Here is a 20,990-nt window from a genome sequence, read left to right as displayed (position 1 = left end):
TTGCGGAGAACCTTAGCAAGGCAACCGGACACGATACATGGGTCCTAGAAACATTCAGACGTAATTGCAAAAAGAAGAAGCCGAGAAGGGTGGAAGAGATGAGTAGAGAATTTGCAAAGGTATGTGTTTGTTAATTGTTTACATGTCTTATTGTACTTCGTGGACATATTTTTATTTTAATTGTTTACTTATATTATTTTATTTCCTTATTTATATGTAGTATATGCCGAAAGCAAATCTCTACTTAATGAAGGTGGGCAAAAATAATCCCAGAGATGTCCAAGAGCCACCAGCATACGAGAAAATATATCAAGCACGTGATGGAGGTTACCGTTGGGGAATTATGACCACCAACGGTTCTGAATCGCTGAATGCAGTCTTCAAGGAGAGCCGGACGTTGCCTGTGGCTGCAGTTGTAGAAGATACTTTCTACAAGTTAAATACCTGGTTTCAGGAACGGCGTGCTAAGGCAGCAAAATTAATAAGGATGAACCAGTCATTTTCAACAAGGGTGGAGGAGAAACTAAGAAAACACAGGAACAAAGGTGCAACTATGACCGTGATCCCGGTGGGTAATGATGGTACAGAATTCGAAGTGCACAATCCAAATGAGTACGTTCCTTCCAGCCGTAGACCAGATGGCACTATGGAGTTTGTGAAGAGGGCTTTCAAGTACGTAGTGCAATTCCGAGAGGCAAGAGAGGTGACCTGTACATGCCAAGGACCCCAACTAACACAAATACCTTGTAGTCACGTGATGGCGGTATGCCGAGTGAGAAACTTCTGCGAGGATCACTATGTCGCTGACATGTATCGTACCGATTACCTTGCTTCTACTTGGGGTGGATCTTTCCATTCTTATCCTAACCAGCATGAGTGGCCTGCGTATGTCGGTGATAGAATACTCCCTTCAGAAGGATGGATAAGGAAGGGGAGGAGGAGACACAAACGTGCTATAATGACCATGGACGAGATGGGTGGTAGGAGGCCATCGGGAAATCAGGCTCGCCGTTCCGTTTCTGACAGGCGCAGGGCAGGTATGTAGCATTTTTCGGAATTAATTTATGATTTTATTATATTAATAATTGAATTCTGTTGTTATGTTCAGATGCCATAAACGAACACAATGAAAGAGAAAATGCGAGAGTTGTTGCTGAAGCAACTGGTAGAACACAACCACCTCTTGCGACCCAATCATCTAGTAGCCAAGGGTCTACAAGTACTGCTGCTCCTGCAGCTGACACCAGAAAATCTTCTCGTCTATTGGGTCTATTCCGACGTCGTGAAAGATGAACTTATTATTTTGCTTAGGTGAACTAAGTTATGAATATTTGTGAACTTCAGTTGTATCGTTGAACTTTAATTGTATTTGTGAACTTATTATTCCGACGTCGTGAAAGATACGTTGTAATTTCAGAAGACCATTTCGATGTAAAGCAGAAAAAACATAAAAACCAACATGAAATATAAAATAAAACTGCAATCATAATAAAGAGCTACAGTCCAAAATACATCATAAAAAAACTGCAATCATAATAAATACATCATAAAAAAACTGTATATGTATATATGTATGTGTATGTGTATGTGTATGTGTATGTATGTATGTATGTATGTATGTATGTATGTATGTATGTATGTATGTATGTATATATGTATATATTATACATATATTATAAAAACCGAAAAAAAAAGACCAACAAAAAAAAACTAAAACTTCACAAATGAAAATATTAAGAAAAAATCAAATCTCTAAAAAAAAAAAAAAAAAAAAAAAAAAGTGGACCGTCAGGGATCGTGGCGGTCCGCTATAGAAGTGGACCGCCAGCAACCCTGGCGGTTTGGTTATATTTGAAAAAAATCAAATTTTGAGGTTATTTTTGTAAAAAACTTTTTTTTTTGGGTTATTAATAAAAATGGCCGGATTTAACGCAAGTTTCATCTTGTTCAATTTTTGATAGAAGGGAGAGACGAACCTAGTGAGAAAAATATAATAAGGGTCTAAGTCAATTTTATTTCTCACAGTAATGAACGTCAGATGAGATCTGATGAGAGAGAGAATCCAAATTCATGGGGGATGGGGCGATAAAATAAGTTGGAATCAAACAACTTTAAAAAAATTATCCGAACAATACACCATGGATGTTACTTGATCTGGTCACACAAAATCCGAACAATTTAAATATTGAAGCCGGAAAAAAAAATCCAATCCATTGTCTGAAGTCGATTTTTTTTTTGTGATTTTGTCTATGCATCATGATTCACGCAACAATTTTAATACTCTCTATAAAATTTTTACAAATAAGAATTATGCATTTAAGAGGTGGCGTGCATGCTGGAGGCCTTTTAGTTTGCCAATCACAGTCAGCATAACATTTCTTTTCTTGGTCATGTTCATACTTTTTTTTTCTTGATGGAACTCAAAAGTCCTGAGCTGGGTTGATTTTTTCACGTGTGACATGCTTATTATTTATTGTGACTCACTCTTGCTTTATAGAATGCTATAAATATAATTATACTGTTTAATCACTTATTAGCCTTTTTCACTTGATACCTCTTAAATTGTCCCGAAATTTTTATTTATAACATAATAAAAAAAATAAACCAAAACAAATCTCTTTTGATTGAAATTCGAGAATTACCTAGGCCGAAGGGGCGTTTTGCGAACTCAAATACTGAGGTCCGCACATGCTTTTTGTGGCCCCAGATTGAGGTCTGCATAACTATTTTGCAGCCCCAATTTTTTCTTTTTTTACAGAAACTTTATTATAAAAAATAAAAAATTGGCACATAAAACGATGATGCAGAGAATATTCTCTTCTATTGCTCTGATTTTTGGCACAAAAAATAATATTTTTTTTAAAACAAGTTGGGACTGCAGAAAGCCTGTGCAAACTCAATATTTAAGTTCACAGAATGCCTGTGCGGTCCGGATAATTCTCGAATTTATCAAAACCAAAGTGATTTTTTTTATGCTATAAATAAAAATTTGGGTAAATTGTCATAGGTAATAACAATTTAGGCCAGGCCTTTTAAAAGGTCAAGTTTGTTGAACATTAATTCCATAGTCTCTATGAACGGGCCTAGTATATCTTGATCTCTTCTTAAAAATTGGATTTCACTTGAACAAATTTCCGGAGTCTTTTATTAATGGTAGGTAGGATTAGTTTTGAAGGCATGCATTTATGAGTCTTTTTTCTTAAAAAATGAATTTCACCATTGACTTTATCACCAATTGTCTGGGGATTTATGGAATATAAACAATCATTTCCCTCTTCTATTTTCTTTTCGAGTATTATTTTTCTGATATTTTTTGACATGTGTGTTCGGGACGTGTTGTTGTTAGAGCAGTAACCGAAGTTGTAATATCAATTGTTAGCAACTCGTAACAGCGAAAGCATTGATGTTAATTGTTGGATAGTTCAAGACACATGTACAACAAGCATAATAACAACAAGACACAATTTTCTGACGAAAAACTCATACAGAAAGAAAAGAAAACAAAAAATATTCATCAAACACTCATTCCAATACAATCAATGAGATACATGTTGTAACCATTCCTCAGCTTATCCAACTCTCCAACCAAGAGAGTTACATCTTGAGTTTGACCAAATTTTTTATTGATATCACTGTCAAAATAAAAATTATGAGAAATTCAAAAAATATCAGAACTGCTAATTTAATATGCAGCCTCATTCTTTGAGACCACAGATTGAACTAGAGTCTTTAAAAAAAAACCCAAAAATATATTGTAATATACTGATATTTAGGTTTTTGGAGGCCCTGTATTTTTCGAATTTTCCTAATTTCAAATAGTTTTTTTTAATGGTATTGATAAAAATTTTGGTTGAGTTGATGCCAACTACGAGATGCCGCAAAATTGAATTGGAGGCCTTGATGTTTTTCGAATTCCTCAATTTTAGTATTGTTTTTTTTAATGGTATTAATAAAATTTTTGGTTGAGTTGATGCCAACTACGAGATACGTGTTGCTGAGCATGCTATATGCTTGATCAGGGGCGAAACCAAGGGGGTGAGAGGGGGGACCAGGCACCTCCCATAAAATCAGGATATTACTTATATATATAATCTAAGCGTATATTTTCATATGATTTTTTACAGATGCATACCGATTGGCACCCTCCAAATTCAAATCTTAAGTTGTTCTTTCGTCTTTCGGCGGCTCAGCCCCCCCAAATTCAAATCCTGATTCCGCCCCTGTGCTTGATATAAACCGGCTCCTCCCGAGAGTCCTCACTAACCATCTTAAAATAACATAGAAAGTGATTCGTTCTTCTGTCTAAAATAACTATCCCAAAACAGTTACAAATCCTTCTAAAAATAGTACAATATATTATGGAGGATATGGGCTAAAAAAGTAAAAAATTAACAAAACAAGCTTTGCAACGTGAATATATATAATCTCAATTATTCCGTGACCTTAAACGCAGTCTCAGAGATCAGCATCTGTCTCCACATGCCAATAGTTGTGTCTTATTTTGTTATTTCCTTTTCGATTTGGACCTTAATTTTTATCATAAAATTATCAAAACTGACATATATGTTTTAACCTATTATCTTCACATATGCACATAAATTAATTCGTGCTGAATCAATCATCTACAATAAAATACTGTTTATGAAATTCTGCTAATGAATTTACATTGTATTTAATTACTTGTGTCGTTTCGTTTTTAATTTATTTAGGATTCATTTTTTTTACTGTAAAATCATTAGAATTGATATAATTTATAATCTATCTGTTTTAACCACTCGGCTATATGTAAACATTTGACTTTTATAAGTGGGGCTAAGCTATATAAAAACTTTAGAAAATAGAAAATTAAATTAAATTTTAATATACATAATTAAAAAAAATTAGAATTACGAGAGGTGACTTAGCCATCTTTAGAGTACACTAAAATCCATCCCTGCATGCATTAACTTTTATTTTTGTTATTGTTTAATTTGGCTCGAACAATCGAAGCATCTTCTTTCAATTTGATCTAAAATATTGTTATCTCGCGTTTTGAATTTTGGTATTTATTTTTTTCAATTATCAAATCTGGTCATTGATAATTTATCTGATGCACATATGAAAACATAGTTAAATATATAAGGGTAGAACTAGGGTATTCTTTGGCCGTGTTTTTTTTTTATACCACTCTAAAAAATCGGAATAAATTAAACAGCACCCGAAAAATCGGATTTGAGATTCCACCACGTTCGCGTAGTGGATCTGCGAACGGATCGCTAACCCGTTCGCGTAACAGATCCGCGACCTGACCCGCCAGCGACATGACCCGCTAGCGCCATGACCCGCCAGAGCGACCCGTCCGCGTGGTGGATCCGCGCACCGACCCGTTCGCATATCCACTGTGCAAACGTGGTGGAAATGCATATAAAGCGGCTCCGCAGGTCATTTTCCCTGTCCGTCCCTGTCCGTCGCTGTCTCCGCAAAAATCAGGTTTTTTTTTTTTTTTTAATTAAAATTTATTATTTAATTTTCTATTTAGTAGTAGTATTGTAAATTATATATAAATATGTGTGTAGTTTTAGTTTAGAATATTGAATATTTGTGTGGTTGTAGTTTAGAATACCAAATATTTGTGTAGTTGTAGTTTAGAATACCAAATATTTGTGTAGTTGTAGTTTAGAATACCAAATATTTATGTAGTTTTAGTGTTAGTTTAGAATATTAAATATTTGTGTAGTTTTAGTTTAGAATATCAAATATTTGTGTAGTTTTTGTTTTAGTTAGAATACCAAATATTTGTATAGTTTTTAGTTGGTATATTTTTGTGTAATATTTGTATAGTTGTTTTACTTAAGTAGTATATTTTTTAGTAAACAAAAATAGTAGTTTGGTTTAGTTGGTACATTTTTTATTTAGTTTAATTTAGTTGTGTACCAATTTAGAAATGGATCAATTTAGGAATGTCCAAAAATTGTAATATATTATTATGAGTGATGTTTCTATGGACATAAGGACATATTTGTAAAATGAACATATTTTTATTTTGAAAGTTCAAACAGTCGATCCGAACCGTTTATCTTGTTCTCCATATTAATATGTGCTTTTGGAGATCAAATTTTTTATTTTTCTGAATTTTTTACTATTTATTAAGATGGGTACAAAAAAATATCAAATTCAGACGATTGAATTTTGTACCCATCTTAATAAATAGTAAAAAAATTCAGAAAAATGTAAAATTTGGTCTCCAAGCACATATTATTATGGAGAACAAGATGAACGGTTCGGATCTACTATTTGAACTTTGAAAATAAAAATATGTTCATTTTACAAATAAGTCCTTATTTCCATAGAAGTCTTTGCCTATTATTATTATTATTATTATTATTACATTGTTATATTTAGACAAAAATTGAGTAGAAATGTATCAAATCATAAATGTATCGTTATGCATTATTGTATGATTTTACCGATTCATCAAAGAATAATGATATATTATTGGATTATCATAAATATTTGTATTATTTTTAGATTTGTACTGTTCCTGAAATTATTGATAGAGGTCAAAATTGATAAATTTAATGTTAGTATGGCGTCAACCAGCGGTAGCAATGAAAACCGTACGCAAGATGATTTACAGCTGGATTTATCACTGGCCCGTACCATATTTCCAAATATGACGAAAGAGAGTATCAGTCCTCTTTGCTGGTATAAATTCGAGGAGCACAAGATGAGGAACGCATATGTAAGTTTACGTTTTGACAAATGCAAATAATTTTTATTTTTATTTAGATAAAAATAGGTAAGTTATATATTTGTTTGTTTTGAAATTAAATGCAGACTCATACCTTGACGGGGACGCGGAACAATCAGATGAGTATCCTCTATGACGACCGATACGCTCCAGCGTTGAAGAGTTTGGGTCTGTGGCATGTTTCACAGCTGACCCCTATTATTGCAGATGCCGCTCTTCTATCTGCGTTGGTCGAGAGGTGGCGGCCGGAGACACACACATTTCACCTTCCCGTTGGAGAGATTACGGTGTCTCTTCAGGATGTCAGTTGTCTCTGGGGACTGCCTATTACTGGACAGGCTGTGACGGGTGTGGAGTACGGGGACTTCACAAAGGACGTTGAAGAACTGTTGGGACCCAACCTGATGAAGGAAAGGTCCCTCAAGAGGTCGAAGGTTGCATCAAAAAACGACATCAGTATCCCGCGTTTGCGAGCAGCATTCAAGTAAGTTGCATTTTTTTAATAGTAAGTATTTGATTGTGATGTTCCACACACTGTACTAAATTAGTTCGTACTTGTAGTGGAAAATTGGCAGAAGGGGCGTCTGAGGAGGTGGTAGATCGGTGGACACGAGCTTACATAATGGAGCTGTTCTCTTGCTGGTTGTTCCCAGATTCATCTGGGAACACCGTCCCTGCTTGTATGCTGCAGTGGCTGAGGGACTTAGCAGACCCTCCACAGATGAATTGGGGTGCGGCGGTTTTGGCATGTCTATACCGAGCCTTATGCATTGCCTGCCGGGTATAAATTACTCTATCTTCTTTTTGTAAATAAATTATTTTCTCTTATTGCATTGCAAATAACCGCAACTTGTATGAAAATAGGTCGAAAAAGCTGGTCTGTATGGACCGATTGGTCTACTTCAGCATTGGTCGTGGACGAGATTTCCATTTGGTCGTCCGCAACCACAAGAGGAGGGTTGGGCTCCAGTCTGGGGTCATCCGGACGGGGAGACCTGTCCTGCGTATGCTCAGAGATTCTGCGCTAAAAAGACCTTTGTCGCCACCCCTCACGGCAAGCCTTCGGGAGTTTGGTTTTTCAGGACTCAGTTCGAGCAGATGACTCCAGATCTACATGTTGAGTGGAGGCCGTATGATTTTCGCGTTGAGGTTTTCGAAGAAGATGAGGAACCTTACTCTTTCCTCACAAAACTTCCTTCGATCTGCAGTCGCGAGCGAGAATACTGGTTTGCTCAGGTGCGAGTTATTTTTCTATTTTATAGTTTACAATTTCATAATCGTACTGTAGTTTAAAGTTGAAACTTAGACTATGAAAATATTTGCAGGTACCACTTATCTACTACCAGGTTGTTGAGAATTATTACCCTGGACGGGTAATGAGACAGTTTGGTATGGCCCAGTATCTTCCAGTCCCGGATCCTATCACAAAGGACAGCTGGTATGAGCTTCACCAACCGTTATGCACTACGGTGGGGAAGAATTGGCGGACGGAGCACGCCTTGCATGTACAGCGACTGGAGGATATGAGTCAGGATGACATGGTCCCTGATATGTATCAGGTATATGCTTTTGAGGAGTGGGACCAGCAGTATCGACAGTGGTATCAAGAAAATTGTGCATTCACAGTGTACATGTTCGGTCAGATGTCAGAGATCAACCAGAAGCCGCTTCATGTACCACGCGACTCGACATCTCCTCACTTAGGTTTCATCCCTAGCGGTGGTCCGGCTGCACAGATTGTAAGTTTTCTATATTATTTTATATTTATTTCAATACATGTACGGTAATCATCTTTTGAAATATTGATCAAATGGTTTATTCGCAGGTACTTATGAATATCAAGCAAGTTCTGAGAGCTGCAAGATATGGGATCACAAGAGGCTGGAAGAAGGTTGGTAAGATTTTATTGTGCACATCTGCACCTCCGGTAGTCGTCGCCGGGTACAAGGACCATGTTGAGGTCGACCCCTTTCAGATTGGACTCGGCTAGAGGACGAAGATGGAATTTGAGGTCGACCCCTGTCAGATTGAACTCTACTAGGACCCGCTACAGATGGGGTCCGGCTAGGACCCGTTACAGATTGCTCGAGCCCCAAACCCTGAGTCAAGTGCAACAATTGTCTGGTATTCTGTCTGGAGTTCTGTCTAGAGTTTTGTCTGGGGTTGGCTACCACATATAACTCTAGAAACTTGAAAGGAGTGACCATATTCATTGTCATTTGGAGATATAACTCCCAATTGTTGTCGTCTTGTACCGGAAACTGTTGGAACCAGGTTTGGTTGCCTTGGCCAATATTTATCCTTGCGTTAATTACCAGTTCATAATTACGGTGGTCAATACCGAGTTGTTGGTACACTTCCCTATTTATACTTCTAAAATCCAAACCTAAGCCGATATTGAACATTTTCGGCATTTGGTGGCTATAATAAGCGCCATTTGGTCCTTGTAATACTTCACCACCAAAATAACAAGCAATTCCAATCATAATTGGTTGAACAAACCTAATATTATAAAAAAATGCACTAAATTAAATAATACTATAGAAAATAAATTTTTGGAAAAAAATAATGAAAAAAAAACGTACCTTGGCGGCTGTCTTCGGTGAAGAATTGAAACAGAATTGATCTGGGCTGCATATATTCTAAACCTAATCAGTGCGCATAACCACCATGCGAACGGGTCGGTGCGCGGATCCACCACGCGGACGGGTCACTCTGGCGGGTCATGGCGCTAGCGGGTCAGTCCGCGGATCCGTTACGCGAACGGATTGCCGATCCGTTCGCAGATCCACTACGCGAACGTGGTGGAATCTCAAATCCGATTTTTCGGGTGCTGTTTAATTTATTCCGATTTTTTAGAGTGGTACAAAAAAAAAAAACGGATTCTTTGGTTTACTAAATCTCTTGGTGAACTTAGAGTGAGTCCATGGTATTATACATAGCACGGATTGTTCTATAATACGGATTAATATTTTTGTTTTTAAAATTATAACGATCGATTCAAACCGTTCAACATGATCCCCATATGAATATGTACTTGGAGACCGAATTTTATAATTTTATAATTGTTTAGAATTTTTAAAATGTAAATATGAATATGTATTAACGACCAATCCGTAGAATGCAAAGTACCATAGACTCACTTGTGAGCTTAACTCCAAAATCTACTAAAATAACTTCAAATAACGAATTTAAATTGTTTAAACCTTCTTCATAAGTAATACATTACATACAAAATTTATAATCTTTAAATTAATTTAGTATAAATTCAAACGAAAAAAAATTTATTTATAAATTAATTTTAATACATTCATTTTTCATTATCTTTTTACTGCTTAACTTTATACTAAATTAATTAAAAAATATATAAATTTTATAAGTAAAAATAACTCGTGAAAAAAATCATTTCAACAGTTTAAATTCGTCATTTTAAACAATTTTAATAGATTTCAAAATTAAATTCACCAAATTATTTGTGAGTTCTAAAATCATCCTAATTTTACTATAAACATACAACCAAGCAAAAAATAGATGCAGGAGATAACGTTCGCAGTTCTTAAGAACACGATGTGCTGGTCTTCCTGTTTTGAACTAGTGCTTTTTTTAGCCCTTTTCTTTATAGGCATGCATAAATACAGTAGGAAAATAAATCATCGTCAAATTAAATTATATAAGATATACGATCTACTGCAGCGAAATTGGAGATCCCTGACCGTAGCTGGTCAGAATTAATAAAGACACTGTTGAAAGGAATTCATTTTACCTAAAGTAACTCAAATTTTGAGTCATATATATACCGTCCGATCTGATTTCTACCTCGATCGGATTGATCCAGATTCTGATCAGACGGTTTGGATAGAAAAACAAAATTTGAGTTACTTCAGAGGATGTGGACTCGAATGAAGGTTGAGACTGACACATAGTCGGCACAGCAGCAAGAATTATAGTAAATCCTTTACTCCCCTTGAAAACCAAAAAAGAAAATGACGCAATAAATTAAACCCACGATAGAGACCCGGGGAGAGAGAGAGCAAACACAGATCGTCGTCTAACCCTAACCTCTATATCGAACGATCGCCTCGATCCTCCTTTCTCGGTCCATAGTCAGCGCCAGACAGCACTCCCCTCTCTTGATCTCTTCGCCTCTCTTCTTCGATCTACCTAAACCTAGCATTCACCCTCTCCCTCCCCCGACCTTGCTAACCTCGTCGTGTTTCTCTTCCTTCCAATCTACGCCGCGCTAATCTGGAGCGAGGTCCCTATTAAACCCTAGGTGAGGTCTTTTTAAGCAACTTGTTGCATTTTTGCTATTTTTATGATTTTTTTTTTGTTGATTTGGATTCTTGGGTGGTTCTTTCTTTTGCTAATTCGTGATTTTTGGTCAAATTTCAGAAAATTAATTAAAATTTTCAGCTCTTTCCCTTCGGTCGTACTCTGTAGAATAGCTGAGAAAAGATATTATTATTTTTGATATTTTTGAAAGGAAATCGTTCTCTTTGTGTGGCTTACTTGGAAATATTTGTTTACCTGAAGTGGATAAATTGTATAACAGGGGAGCAGCAATGGCGCTCACAGTTATAAGTTACTGTTGTTGACACCATGGGTATTGCTTTATTTATTTTTCTGCGAGTTATTAGTTTCTGCTTTCTTACTGTAATAAAATTTTACAGGATCAATTTTTGCAAGGGGACTTTTAAAGCGCGCTTTTCATTTGCCAAACTAAACTTTAGTTAATATATATATGCATTTACACATGCAATGGGATCTCGTGGAAAGATTTTATTTGACCTTAATGAACTTCCGTCCGAAGATGAATTCCCTAATAGTTCCCCTGCGACATCACAGCCCCAAAATTCACTCCCGATGACAAGCTCAAGTGCCCCAAATCTCCCCATTCCAGGCAGAAATGCCCCAAATCTCCCTATTCCAGCGGGGACTGCCTCAAATCTGCCTATTCCAAACACAGCATCCAACCAGGGTTTGCTAAATAACCATGCCTTCAAGCATGCTTCTACTGGGTCTCTTTTCCAGCCCTTTATAAGAAACAAAGATTCAAATGAGGAACTAAAGCCTACTAGTAACAATGATGGAACCAAAGGTGCTGAGAGAGAAGAAGGTGAGTGGTCTGACATAGATGGGAATACCGAAGTTGCAGGTTCCAACAATGTAGGCAATGAAGAAAGAGAGACCGACAAAGGAGACTCCAGTTCTATGCCAGAATCTTCAAAGGATGGATCGGTGCATGGTGGAGATGCTGTTGTGAAAAGAGAGGTTAAAGGGGTTGAAGCCAGCTATGCATTGAAATTTGCGAATAACCCCATGAAACGTTCCAGAATTGACGAGCAAAAGGAGGAGAAGCTAGGTAAAAGGCGTCCGCGTCAGACAGTATTTATTAATGTAGAGGATGCAAAACAAGCAGGTCCCATGAAGGGTTCCACCCCTAAGAGACAGACTTCATTCCCGACTCCTATTATCACCCGTACCGTTAAAGAGAAACAAACCTTGAAGCAATCTGATGTGGCGGTTGCCCCTGAAGGTACAGAGATTTCTGGGGATCACAATGGGGATCCCAATGGAGACTTACAAAATCCATCTAGGAGTACAAAACAGCCCCCCAAAGGTAGCGGTGGTTCATCTGTGAGTGCCCCTTCAAAGAAAATGGGATCAACAAGTACTGATTTGAAACCGGGTAATGTTAAAAAGCATCTTTCTTCTTCTACGAGTAAGAAGCAAATGATTAGTAGCATGCAGTACCAGGATACGTCTGTGGAGAGGCTTATACGCGAGGTCACTAGTGAGAAGTTTTGGCATAATCCAGGTACTTTTTAATGCTATACCTTGTGCTGTTTTTAAGCAAGGATCACTTTCCAATAATTGCTGGTATATATGAACCTGGCTAGCTAGCATGTTTCTCCTATATTTCTGCACTTAATCCTCAATGAAAGTCTGAGTTTGCAATTTGGCTTCTCCTCAAGGTTCACAAAAACTGACTCAATCAGAGCTACCAAACAATCTAAAGTGCATGCACCTTTCCTTAAATGACAATTTTTACCATTTATTATTTGATGAGTTCTCAACTGTTCAAGCAATTTATTAAACAGCTGTTAGAAAAGAATGATGTAGCTTAATAAAATCACCGCTTTTGTCAATTGTTATTATATAACCATAGATCTGTTATATGAAATTGGCAACTACATCACTCGGGATTGTCGATATTAAATCCCTTGCCTAAAGTTAAGTTTTATAGGATGCTTACAGAGGAATCTCCATCAACTATATATCTGTCCATTATAGCTAGTCATTCAACCTCAATATCTGTCATTTCTTTCCTCGTTTGGTTTGTTCTCTTTGTCCATATAGCAAAAACTTTCTGTAAAATTTTTGCTAAAACAAGGCTATTCAAATTTTTGTGTTGGCTCCGTTCCTAAAGCTGGTAGTGTCTTGGTTGAATCTCTGGTCTTATATGGAAGTATGGTACACAATGAAACACATTTAAAAAGTCAAGTGCTTAAAAGATTCAATAAAACATGACACATGAACTTTAATTAATGTTAATTAGTCCATAGTGTGCAGTCGTTGATAGCGCCCTATCTGTTGTTCTTATTACCATTATTATTATTTTTTTTGGTTGTTTAAAATCTAACAGTGCCTTTTGTATTTGATTATCATGGTGGTGGTCAGAGGAAGCTGAGCTACAGTGTGTACCAGGAAGCTTTGAGTCGTTGGAGGAGTATGTGAGAGTGTTTGAACCATTGCTTTTTGAAGAGTGCCGTGCACAATTGTATAGCACTTATGAGGAGCTTCCTGAGTCAGTCTCAAGAGATACATACTTCACTGTTCGCGTCAAGATAGCCGAAAGACGAGAAAGAGGTTGAGGTTTTATTTATTTTGACTATGTACAATAAGCTCTTTCTTTTGCAAACTATATGGCATTTTTTTCAGCGAAGTTTGCATACATCGTGTTTATCGTCTCTGGAACATTGGATTTAGTTTCCTGTAGTTGCTTTACAAATATCACCCAACAATTGAAACCATCTTAAGGGTAAAATGAGTATATCTGTTAAACATTATAATGTTGACCCAACAGAGTGCTTCATGACATGTTTGTGATTACTGGGCTCGAGTTCATTTCAAGCTTTTGATAAAAGCAGTACTTAGAAGTGGTGTTTCAGCGGGCTATATTTATGGCTTACACAATATTATAAAATTATTAATACCATAAACTGCAATGTTATAAATATGCCTATAGTCACTCTGAGCCAGTGGATGTCTTTTAATTACAAAATTTAAAAAGAAAAACAAAACAGTCCTTAACTTCAAGTAACATTAGAAAACTGTAGTGTCTTTTGTTTAATGATATCCTGAACTTCTGTTTTTTGTTATTTAATTACCTTCTGGCAGTCACCTCTATAATTAATTTTTGAAGTCATAACTCATATGATCAGTTGTAGATTATTCTTTATAAACTGGGGTATGTGTCTATTTATCCACATTTATCCACATCAGATATAAAGCGGTGCTATCACCTGTAGGAAAACTATTGGCATACCCCATTGACCAAATTTAAGTGTTCAGTGGCTACATTTGAAGGGACATAAGTTCAGGGCCAGAGACACAAGTTCATAAACATTTTTGTACTTCCCGTGATTTCTTAAAATATACACTGATATTGATTTAATACATGTTCTTTTAGGGTGGTACGACATTATACTTCTTCCTACATATGAGTGCAAGTGGAATTTTAAAGAAGGCGATGTTGCAGTTTTGACATCATCTAGGCCTGGTTCAGGTAGTCGTGCTTTGTTTTGCTAAACTCATACCGTGCTTTCTTCCTCTGTATTTTATCTGGCCATTCGCTTTAGTTTTGATGAGCACTTGTGAAGACAAGCAAAAAAAGAAAGAGAGATTATACGATATGTTGGCTATGTTAGACACCTTTGTGAACCAGGTCCATTCATATTTTTTAATTTCTGATGTGTTCTGACCTGGCTTTGTCCCTTAAACAAGTGCAAGGTATTCATACTATAGGTTCTAAATATGCCCTTTGTGGATTGATTGTTTTTTTTTGACAGTCCAAGCTAGTAGATCTACCAGGAGAGGGAACTCATCAATTGATGACCTGGATCCAGAGGCAAGTTCAGGACGGTTGGCTGGTACTGTTAGGCGGCACACTCCTATTGACACACGTGACCCTCCTGGTGCAATTTTTCATTTCTATGTTGGGGATTTAGATTCTAGGTATTATTCTTTCTATTCTATTTATTTTTAGTTTTTGAGTGAATGGTAGAAAGCTGTATTATATGTGTAATACTACTGAAGTGGTATTATTAGTTATTGTACCAGATCATTTATAGTAATACTAGATTCCATAGCTTGTTTAAGAAACAAGAAAATAGACGGTACATTGAAATGATGAAGTTGCAGAGTGGCTTAATTACACAGTTTTACTGGTAAGGTGTAATTGGGCTAATGAGGTTAATCATTCATTCAGGGAAATCTTGTACTGTCCTGATTCAGTATCTTGCCAGTCAGGCCTGATATCTCTTTTATCAGGTATTTATTTTCCCTGGTCTTTTTCTCTGCCATAATTTGGTGAGATACTAGTGAAATTAGGGTGAACCACTTTCCATTGTTTTTGCTTGTTTGATATTTTGATTGGCAATTTACATGTTTTTGACTCTCATCTGTTGTCTTTTTTTTTTTTTTTAATCAATAGCAAAATGGATGAGAATCACATACTGAGGAGACTTCAACCGAAGAGCATGTGGTATCTTTCCATTCTCGGGACCCTTGCGACAACTCAACGTGAGTACGTGGCATTGCATGCCTTCCGCCGCCTCAATGTTCAGGTAGTTCTTCAAGGACACACAGGATTTCAGTACTAGTGACTCAGATTCTGTTGATTCTTTTAAATCTGGAAAAGAATCGGAATTGTATATATTTAATGGGTAAATATATTTTAAGGGGATTATATCTTAATAAGATTTTTCACAAGAGTTGTTTCACGAATTCGAAACAGATAACTTGCTTCACCAATTCAGACAAGATTTGCATTATTAGCAATGCATTTTTATTGTTTACTACTGGTTGGGGACTTGTGATTAGTTAAGAAGACCATTGTTGGCTACGATGCACTTAATAGAGCAAATATTGTAGGTGCAGATTTGCTCCAGGGCGAATAACCCTTTGGACTATCCAAAGGATTGCACCTTCTGTAAGCAGTAATGATTGGTTTAAAAGATGCCTGATTGTGGCTTAATATATAATCAAGGGACAAACAAGCAAATTAATTTTAAATAATTTGAGTCATAGTACTGAAGCAAAACTGAACCATGTAACCTGTTAGCTCCAGTGCTGCTGCTTTATAATTGGATCAGTTTCTTAGCTTCAGAAACTAGTGAAGTTACTAACCATCCGCTTTTACATATCCACAGATGCAATCTGCAATCCTGAAACCTAGTCCAGAACACTTTCCAAAGTATGAAGAACAGACCCCCTCTCTACCTGACTGTTTCACTGAAAATTTTATCGACCACCTGCGCCGTAGTTTCAATGCGCCCCAACTGTCTGCCATACAGTGGGCTGCAACGCATACTGCTGCCGGGACATCCAATGGGACTGCCAAGAGGCAAGAACCATGGCCATTCACCCTCGTCCAGGGCCCACCTGGTACTGGCAAGACCCATACAGTATGGGGCATGCTAAATGTTATCCATTTAGTGCAATATCAGCATTATTATGCGGCTCTGCTCAAGAAACTTGCACCTGAGAGCTATAAACAACCGAATGGTGCTCCCAACATTTCAGAACATGTCGGTACTGGCTCTATTGATGAGGTACTCCAGAGTATGGACCAGAATCTCTTTCGTACATTGCCAAAACTGTGCCCTAAGCCGAGAATGCTCGTATGCGCGCCCTCAAATGCTGCGACTGATGAACTTTTGTCACGTGTGCTTGAACGGGGCTTCATAGATGGAGAGATGAAGCTTTATCGCCCTGATGTGGCCCGTGTGGGGGTTGACTCACAGTCTCGGGCAGCCCAAGCTGTGTCAGTTGAGCGGCGAACAGAGCAGTTGCTTATGAAAGGTCGCGATGAGGTAATTGGCTGGCTGCACCAACTGAAAGCTCGAGAGCAACAGCTGTCACAGCAGATCGCATTGTTACAGAGGGAGCTTAGTGTGGCGGCAGCACATGGAAGGTCACAAGGATCTGTTGGGGTTGATCCAGAGGTTCTGGCCGCACGAGACCAAAACCGAGATATGTTGCTCCAAAACCTAGCTGCAGCGGTGGAGACTAGGGATAAGGTACTCGTCGAAATGTCAAGACTTCTGCTTTTGGAGTCTCGGTTTCGACCAGGCAGTAGCTTCAATTTGGAGGAAACTAGGGCTAACTTGGAAGTGAGCTTTGCAAACGAGGCTGAAATTGTTTTTACAACTGTTTCCAGTAGTGGGAGGAAATTATTTTCCCGTCTTAATCATGGATTTGATATGGTTGTTATAGATGAGGCGGCTCAGGCTAGTGAGGTAGCTATATTGCCGCCCCTTTCACTCGGTGCTGCCCGCTGTGTGCTTGTTGGAGACCCACAACAGCTACCAGCAACAGTCATAAGCAAAGCAGCTGGCACGCTCATGTACAGTAGGAGTCTCTTTGAGCGGTTCCAGCTGGCTGGCTGCCCCACCCTATTACTATCAGTCCAATACCGAATGCACCCACAAATACGTGACTTCCCCTCAAGGTATTTCTACCAGGGACGGCTAACCGACAGCGATAGCATTGTGTCTCTACCTGATGAGACATACTACAGGGACCCCATGCTCAAACCTTATGTGTTTTATGATGTTACACATGGACGTGAGTCGCATCGCGGTGGGTCTGCATCGTTCCAAAATATACATGAAGCACAGTTCATACAAAGGCTGTATGAGCATCTGCAGAAATTTGTCAAGGCGAATGGAGGGGGCAAGAAGGTGACAGTGGGGATAATCACCCCTTACAAGTTGCAACTAAAGTGCTTGCAGAGGGAGTTTGAGGAGGTCATGGGGACAGAGGAAGGTAAGGATATTTATATAAACACAGTGGATGCATTTCAGGGGCAGGAGAGGGATGTGATTATAATGTCATGCGTGCGTGCATCTAACCACGGAGTTGGGTTTGTGGCTGATATTAGACGGATGAATGTTGCTCTCACTCGGGCACGCAGGGCGCTTTGGGTAAGTCTCTGTCATCATTATCCTCTCTGGTGTGTGTTGTCAGTCATTGTATTTTAGTTTTATGTTTCCTGAACCAGCACTTGTACAATATGAACTAATGGAGTTGGTTAAAGTGTTTTAACCCTGTAATCAGTACTGTATTGTACCCAATGGGAACTCAGGATGTGTTCTTCTGTGGAATTTGGTGGAAGTAAAGACCATTGATCATTCCCTATCCTTAGACATGAATTTTCTGAAATGAGTGATACGATGGTTTCTATTGCACCAGAGTGCCTTCTTATTGTTTTGTTTTTGTTATTATTAAATGCATCATACTTCGTATTTTTTTTGACAGGTGGTGGGAAATGCAAATGCTCTGATGCAGTCTGAGGACTGGGGTGCGCTGATAGAGGATGCCAAGTCACGAAAATGCTATATGGACATGGATATCATCCCCAAGGAATTCTTGCCTCTTGGCAAGGGCTCCTCTTCTAACACCTCGATAAAAAACTCTAATAATACAAGGGGCTTCAGGTCAAGACCGGGCATGAAGTCCGATTTTGATGAAGATAGGCATAACCAGTATCTCCCAAGAAACGGTAGTTACAGAAACTTGGATGATCGAGATCGAGATCCACCTATGCATAATAGACGCATGAACTCTTTTGCTTCTAACATCTCCAAGAGAGAGGCTTCATGACAGGGTTATTTTGATTCTCTTCAAAAGGGCCGAGATAGAGAGTGAGGAGGGGCGGGGGAGAAAGAGGAGAGAGAGAGGCTCAAGGGGCTGTTTCTCTGCTTTCTACGGGCCTATTTGCTTATGGGTCAGGCCCCTCAAATCATTATATGTTATGATTAAAAGACTGACTTGGCTCTCTAGGACAAGTCAGTCAAAACCAAATTGGATGGCGGCACGTGTAGCTTGCTGGTTACACGGGTGTAAATGAAAAATGTTTACTGGTCCTGGAAATTGTACAGGTACATGAGCTCTGGTACTATAATTCATATAGGGTTTTAGAGACCATTCTAGAAAAAGGGTATGCTGGAATTAGAATTCGGCCAAGGATTAAAATGATAAAAGTGGTTTGGTCGTTGTAGTTGTTGTCCAATAGAACTAGGGAATTGCAACATAAGTTGTATAAGATAGTCAAGTTAGTTCAATTTTTTCATTCGTACTCAAGTTTCTTCTTGTTTTGTATAATTTATTATTCTTTAGTATAAGTTAAGCCTTTTCAAAGCATAACCTCTATTAATATCAATCGAAAATTCCAAATTTAGTTTGCAGAAGGTTCATTGAAGACGTATGCTTATTTAGAAACCTATCATGTATGTATGCTAGGGAGTTGTAAAAAAATGTCCTTTTAGGCTGATTAATCGACCGATTAGTCATTGGTGGTAATCAAACCGTCATGGATTTTCTGATTAATTGGCAGATTATTCTGGATTAATCGCTTGGCACTTGTCCTTCCGATAACCACATACTGTTGTTATTTACAACAATGATGCTAGGTAGTGCAATCTGTCTTCGAGGAAAAACTTCAAAGATTGTTGATTTCTATTTTAATGGTAGTGTTACATATTATAATGAAGCTAAACTTCTGCAATATTTTTTGCGAGCAGCAATGATTAATTTAACATGTAGTCCTGAGCCATTGCATAGATCAACATTTGTTTAATCAGTTAACAAATTTTGTGAACAAATAAACATTTCAGCGAAAGCTCTAATGGGAGTATTTAGGGGTGTTAAATGGATTCAGAAATCAGAACGGGTGGCGTGAAAATTGTATTCGTATTTCATTCAGGTATTAGACGAATGTTAAAATTTAGAACTTAATCTGTCTTAAATGAAAGACATCTATTTTGATATAAATTTTAAAATAAAATAATTTGCTGATATTATTAACAAATATGAACAAAATAAAAAACTACTTCAGATAGTAAAATAAAGTTTTAAATAATTTTTTTTTGAGTAATTTAAATAACAAAATTGATTAAAGAAACATGTATATATTAATTGTTGTTCGTAATAAATAATAACTATATATGATATGATGATATTTCAATTAAAAAAGAAGTGAAAATTATATGTTGAGTTGTTCAAATAGAAAGTTCGACAATTTAACACTGTCGTGCAAATAAAAAATTATAACATCTGCTTCTAATTTTTCTAATTTGAATTAGGATAAATCGCATACACATTATTCTAACAATCAAACAAAAATCAGGTGAAATGGATAATCATGAATAATCAGAGGCGGATATACATTCATTCATTCATGATTTTATGAACAAGGGAAGGAGAAGGGAGAGAGATTCAAAACAAGAGAGGAGAGAGCCAAGTAGGTGACGGAATAGAGGAGGCGGAGGGCAGGGGATAAGGGGGCAGAGCCGCAGAGGTCAAGTCGGAAATCCGCATCATTTTTGTTTTCTCCTATAAAATATAGCTAGCCACGGATACGACTCTGTTGCATAATATAATTTGGATCAGAGGCGAGTTTTAGGTCGTTCGTTCAATAACAGCTCATGTATTACTCGGCCCGTTTACTCACGGGCCGCTCGGTCCAATAAGCAACGAGACATCTTACTTAAGAGCATTTATATTGATAATTGACAATTTAATTTGTAATTTAAAGATTTATGATAATTTTATAGTAGAAATATTTATTTTTAATAAAATTGCTTTCTTAACACTGTTGATAAAAAATATTAATTTTTATTTGCTCATCTATCTCCTAAACGGTAAGATCAATCAAAATTAATTGTAAGAGTGCAGCATTTTCAAAATGAACTTCAAATTAATTTCATTCTAAATTTATAAATATATACTCATACCCACCTCAGTGTACCAGCCAAGTCTTATTTCTGAGCTTGCATGACACCATCTTAATAAACTGGTAGACCAAAAAAAAAAAAAAAGCTAATATAACTAGATACCCTTTTCAACCTCCAATATTAAAGGAGACAATTATTGATAATTATAAATACGAGTTCCTCCAGAGCTGCTAACAAAAATTGAACTGTATAGTAACATCGTTATAACACATGAAATGCAAGATTGGGAAGTCCAAGGG

The 20,990-nt window shown here is 37.3% G+C and overlaps 1 protein-coding gene across 1 annotated transcript; it reads left to right on the top strand.

Annotated features, from left to right (window-relative positions):
• The first annotated feature begins 10,745 nt into the window (after nucleotides 1-10,745).
• LOC144556142 (putative helicase MAGATAMA 3) lies at nucleotides 10,746-19,176 on the top strand. The gene is made up of 8 exons (XM_078304632.1): nucleotides 10,746-11,003; nucleotides 11,401-12,548; nucleotides 13,412-13,600; nucleotides 14,424-14,519; nucleotides 14,803-14,968; nucleotides 15,447-15,579; nucleotides 16,165-17,940; nucleotides 18,275-19,176. The coding sequence occupies exons 2-8, from the start codon at nucleotides 11,489-11,491 to the stop codon at nucleotides 18,617-18,619; spliced, it is 3,765 nt and encodes a 1,254-aa protein (XP_078160758.1). The 5' UTR covers nucleotides 10,746-11,003; nucleotides 11,401-11,488; the 3' UTR covers nucleotides 18,620-19,176.
• Nucleotides 19,177-20,990: the final 1,814 nt, after the last annotated feature.

This window comes from Carex rostrata, chromosome 6, assembly GCF_964058835.1.
Source record: "Carex rostrata chromosome 6, lpCarRost1.2, whole genome shotgun sequence".
In the NCBI taxonomy this organism is placed as follows: domain Eukaryota; kingdom Viridiplantae; phylum Streptophyta; class Magnoliopsida; order Poales; family Cyperaceae; genus Carex; species Carex rostrata.
This window is presented reverse-complemented; position numbering and strand designations above follow the sequence as displayed.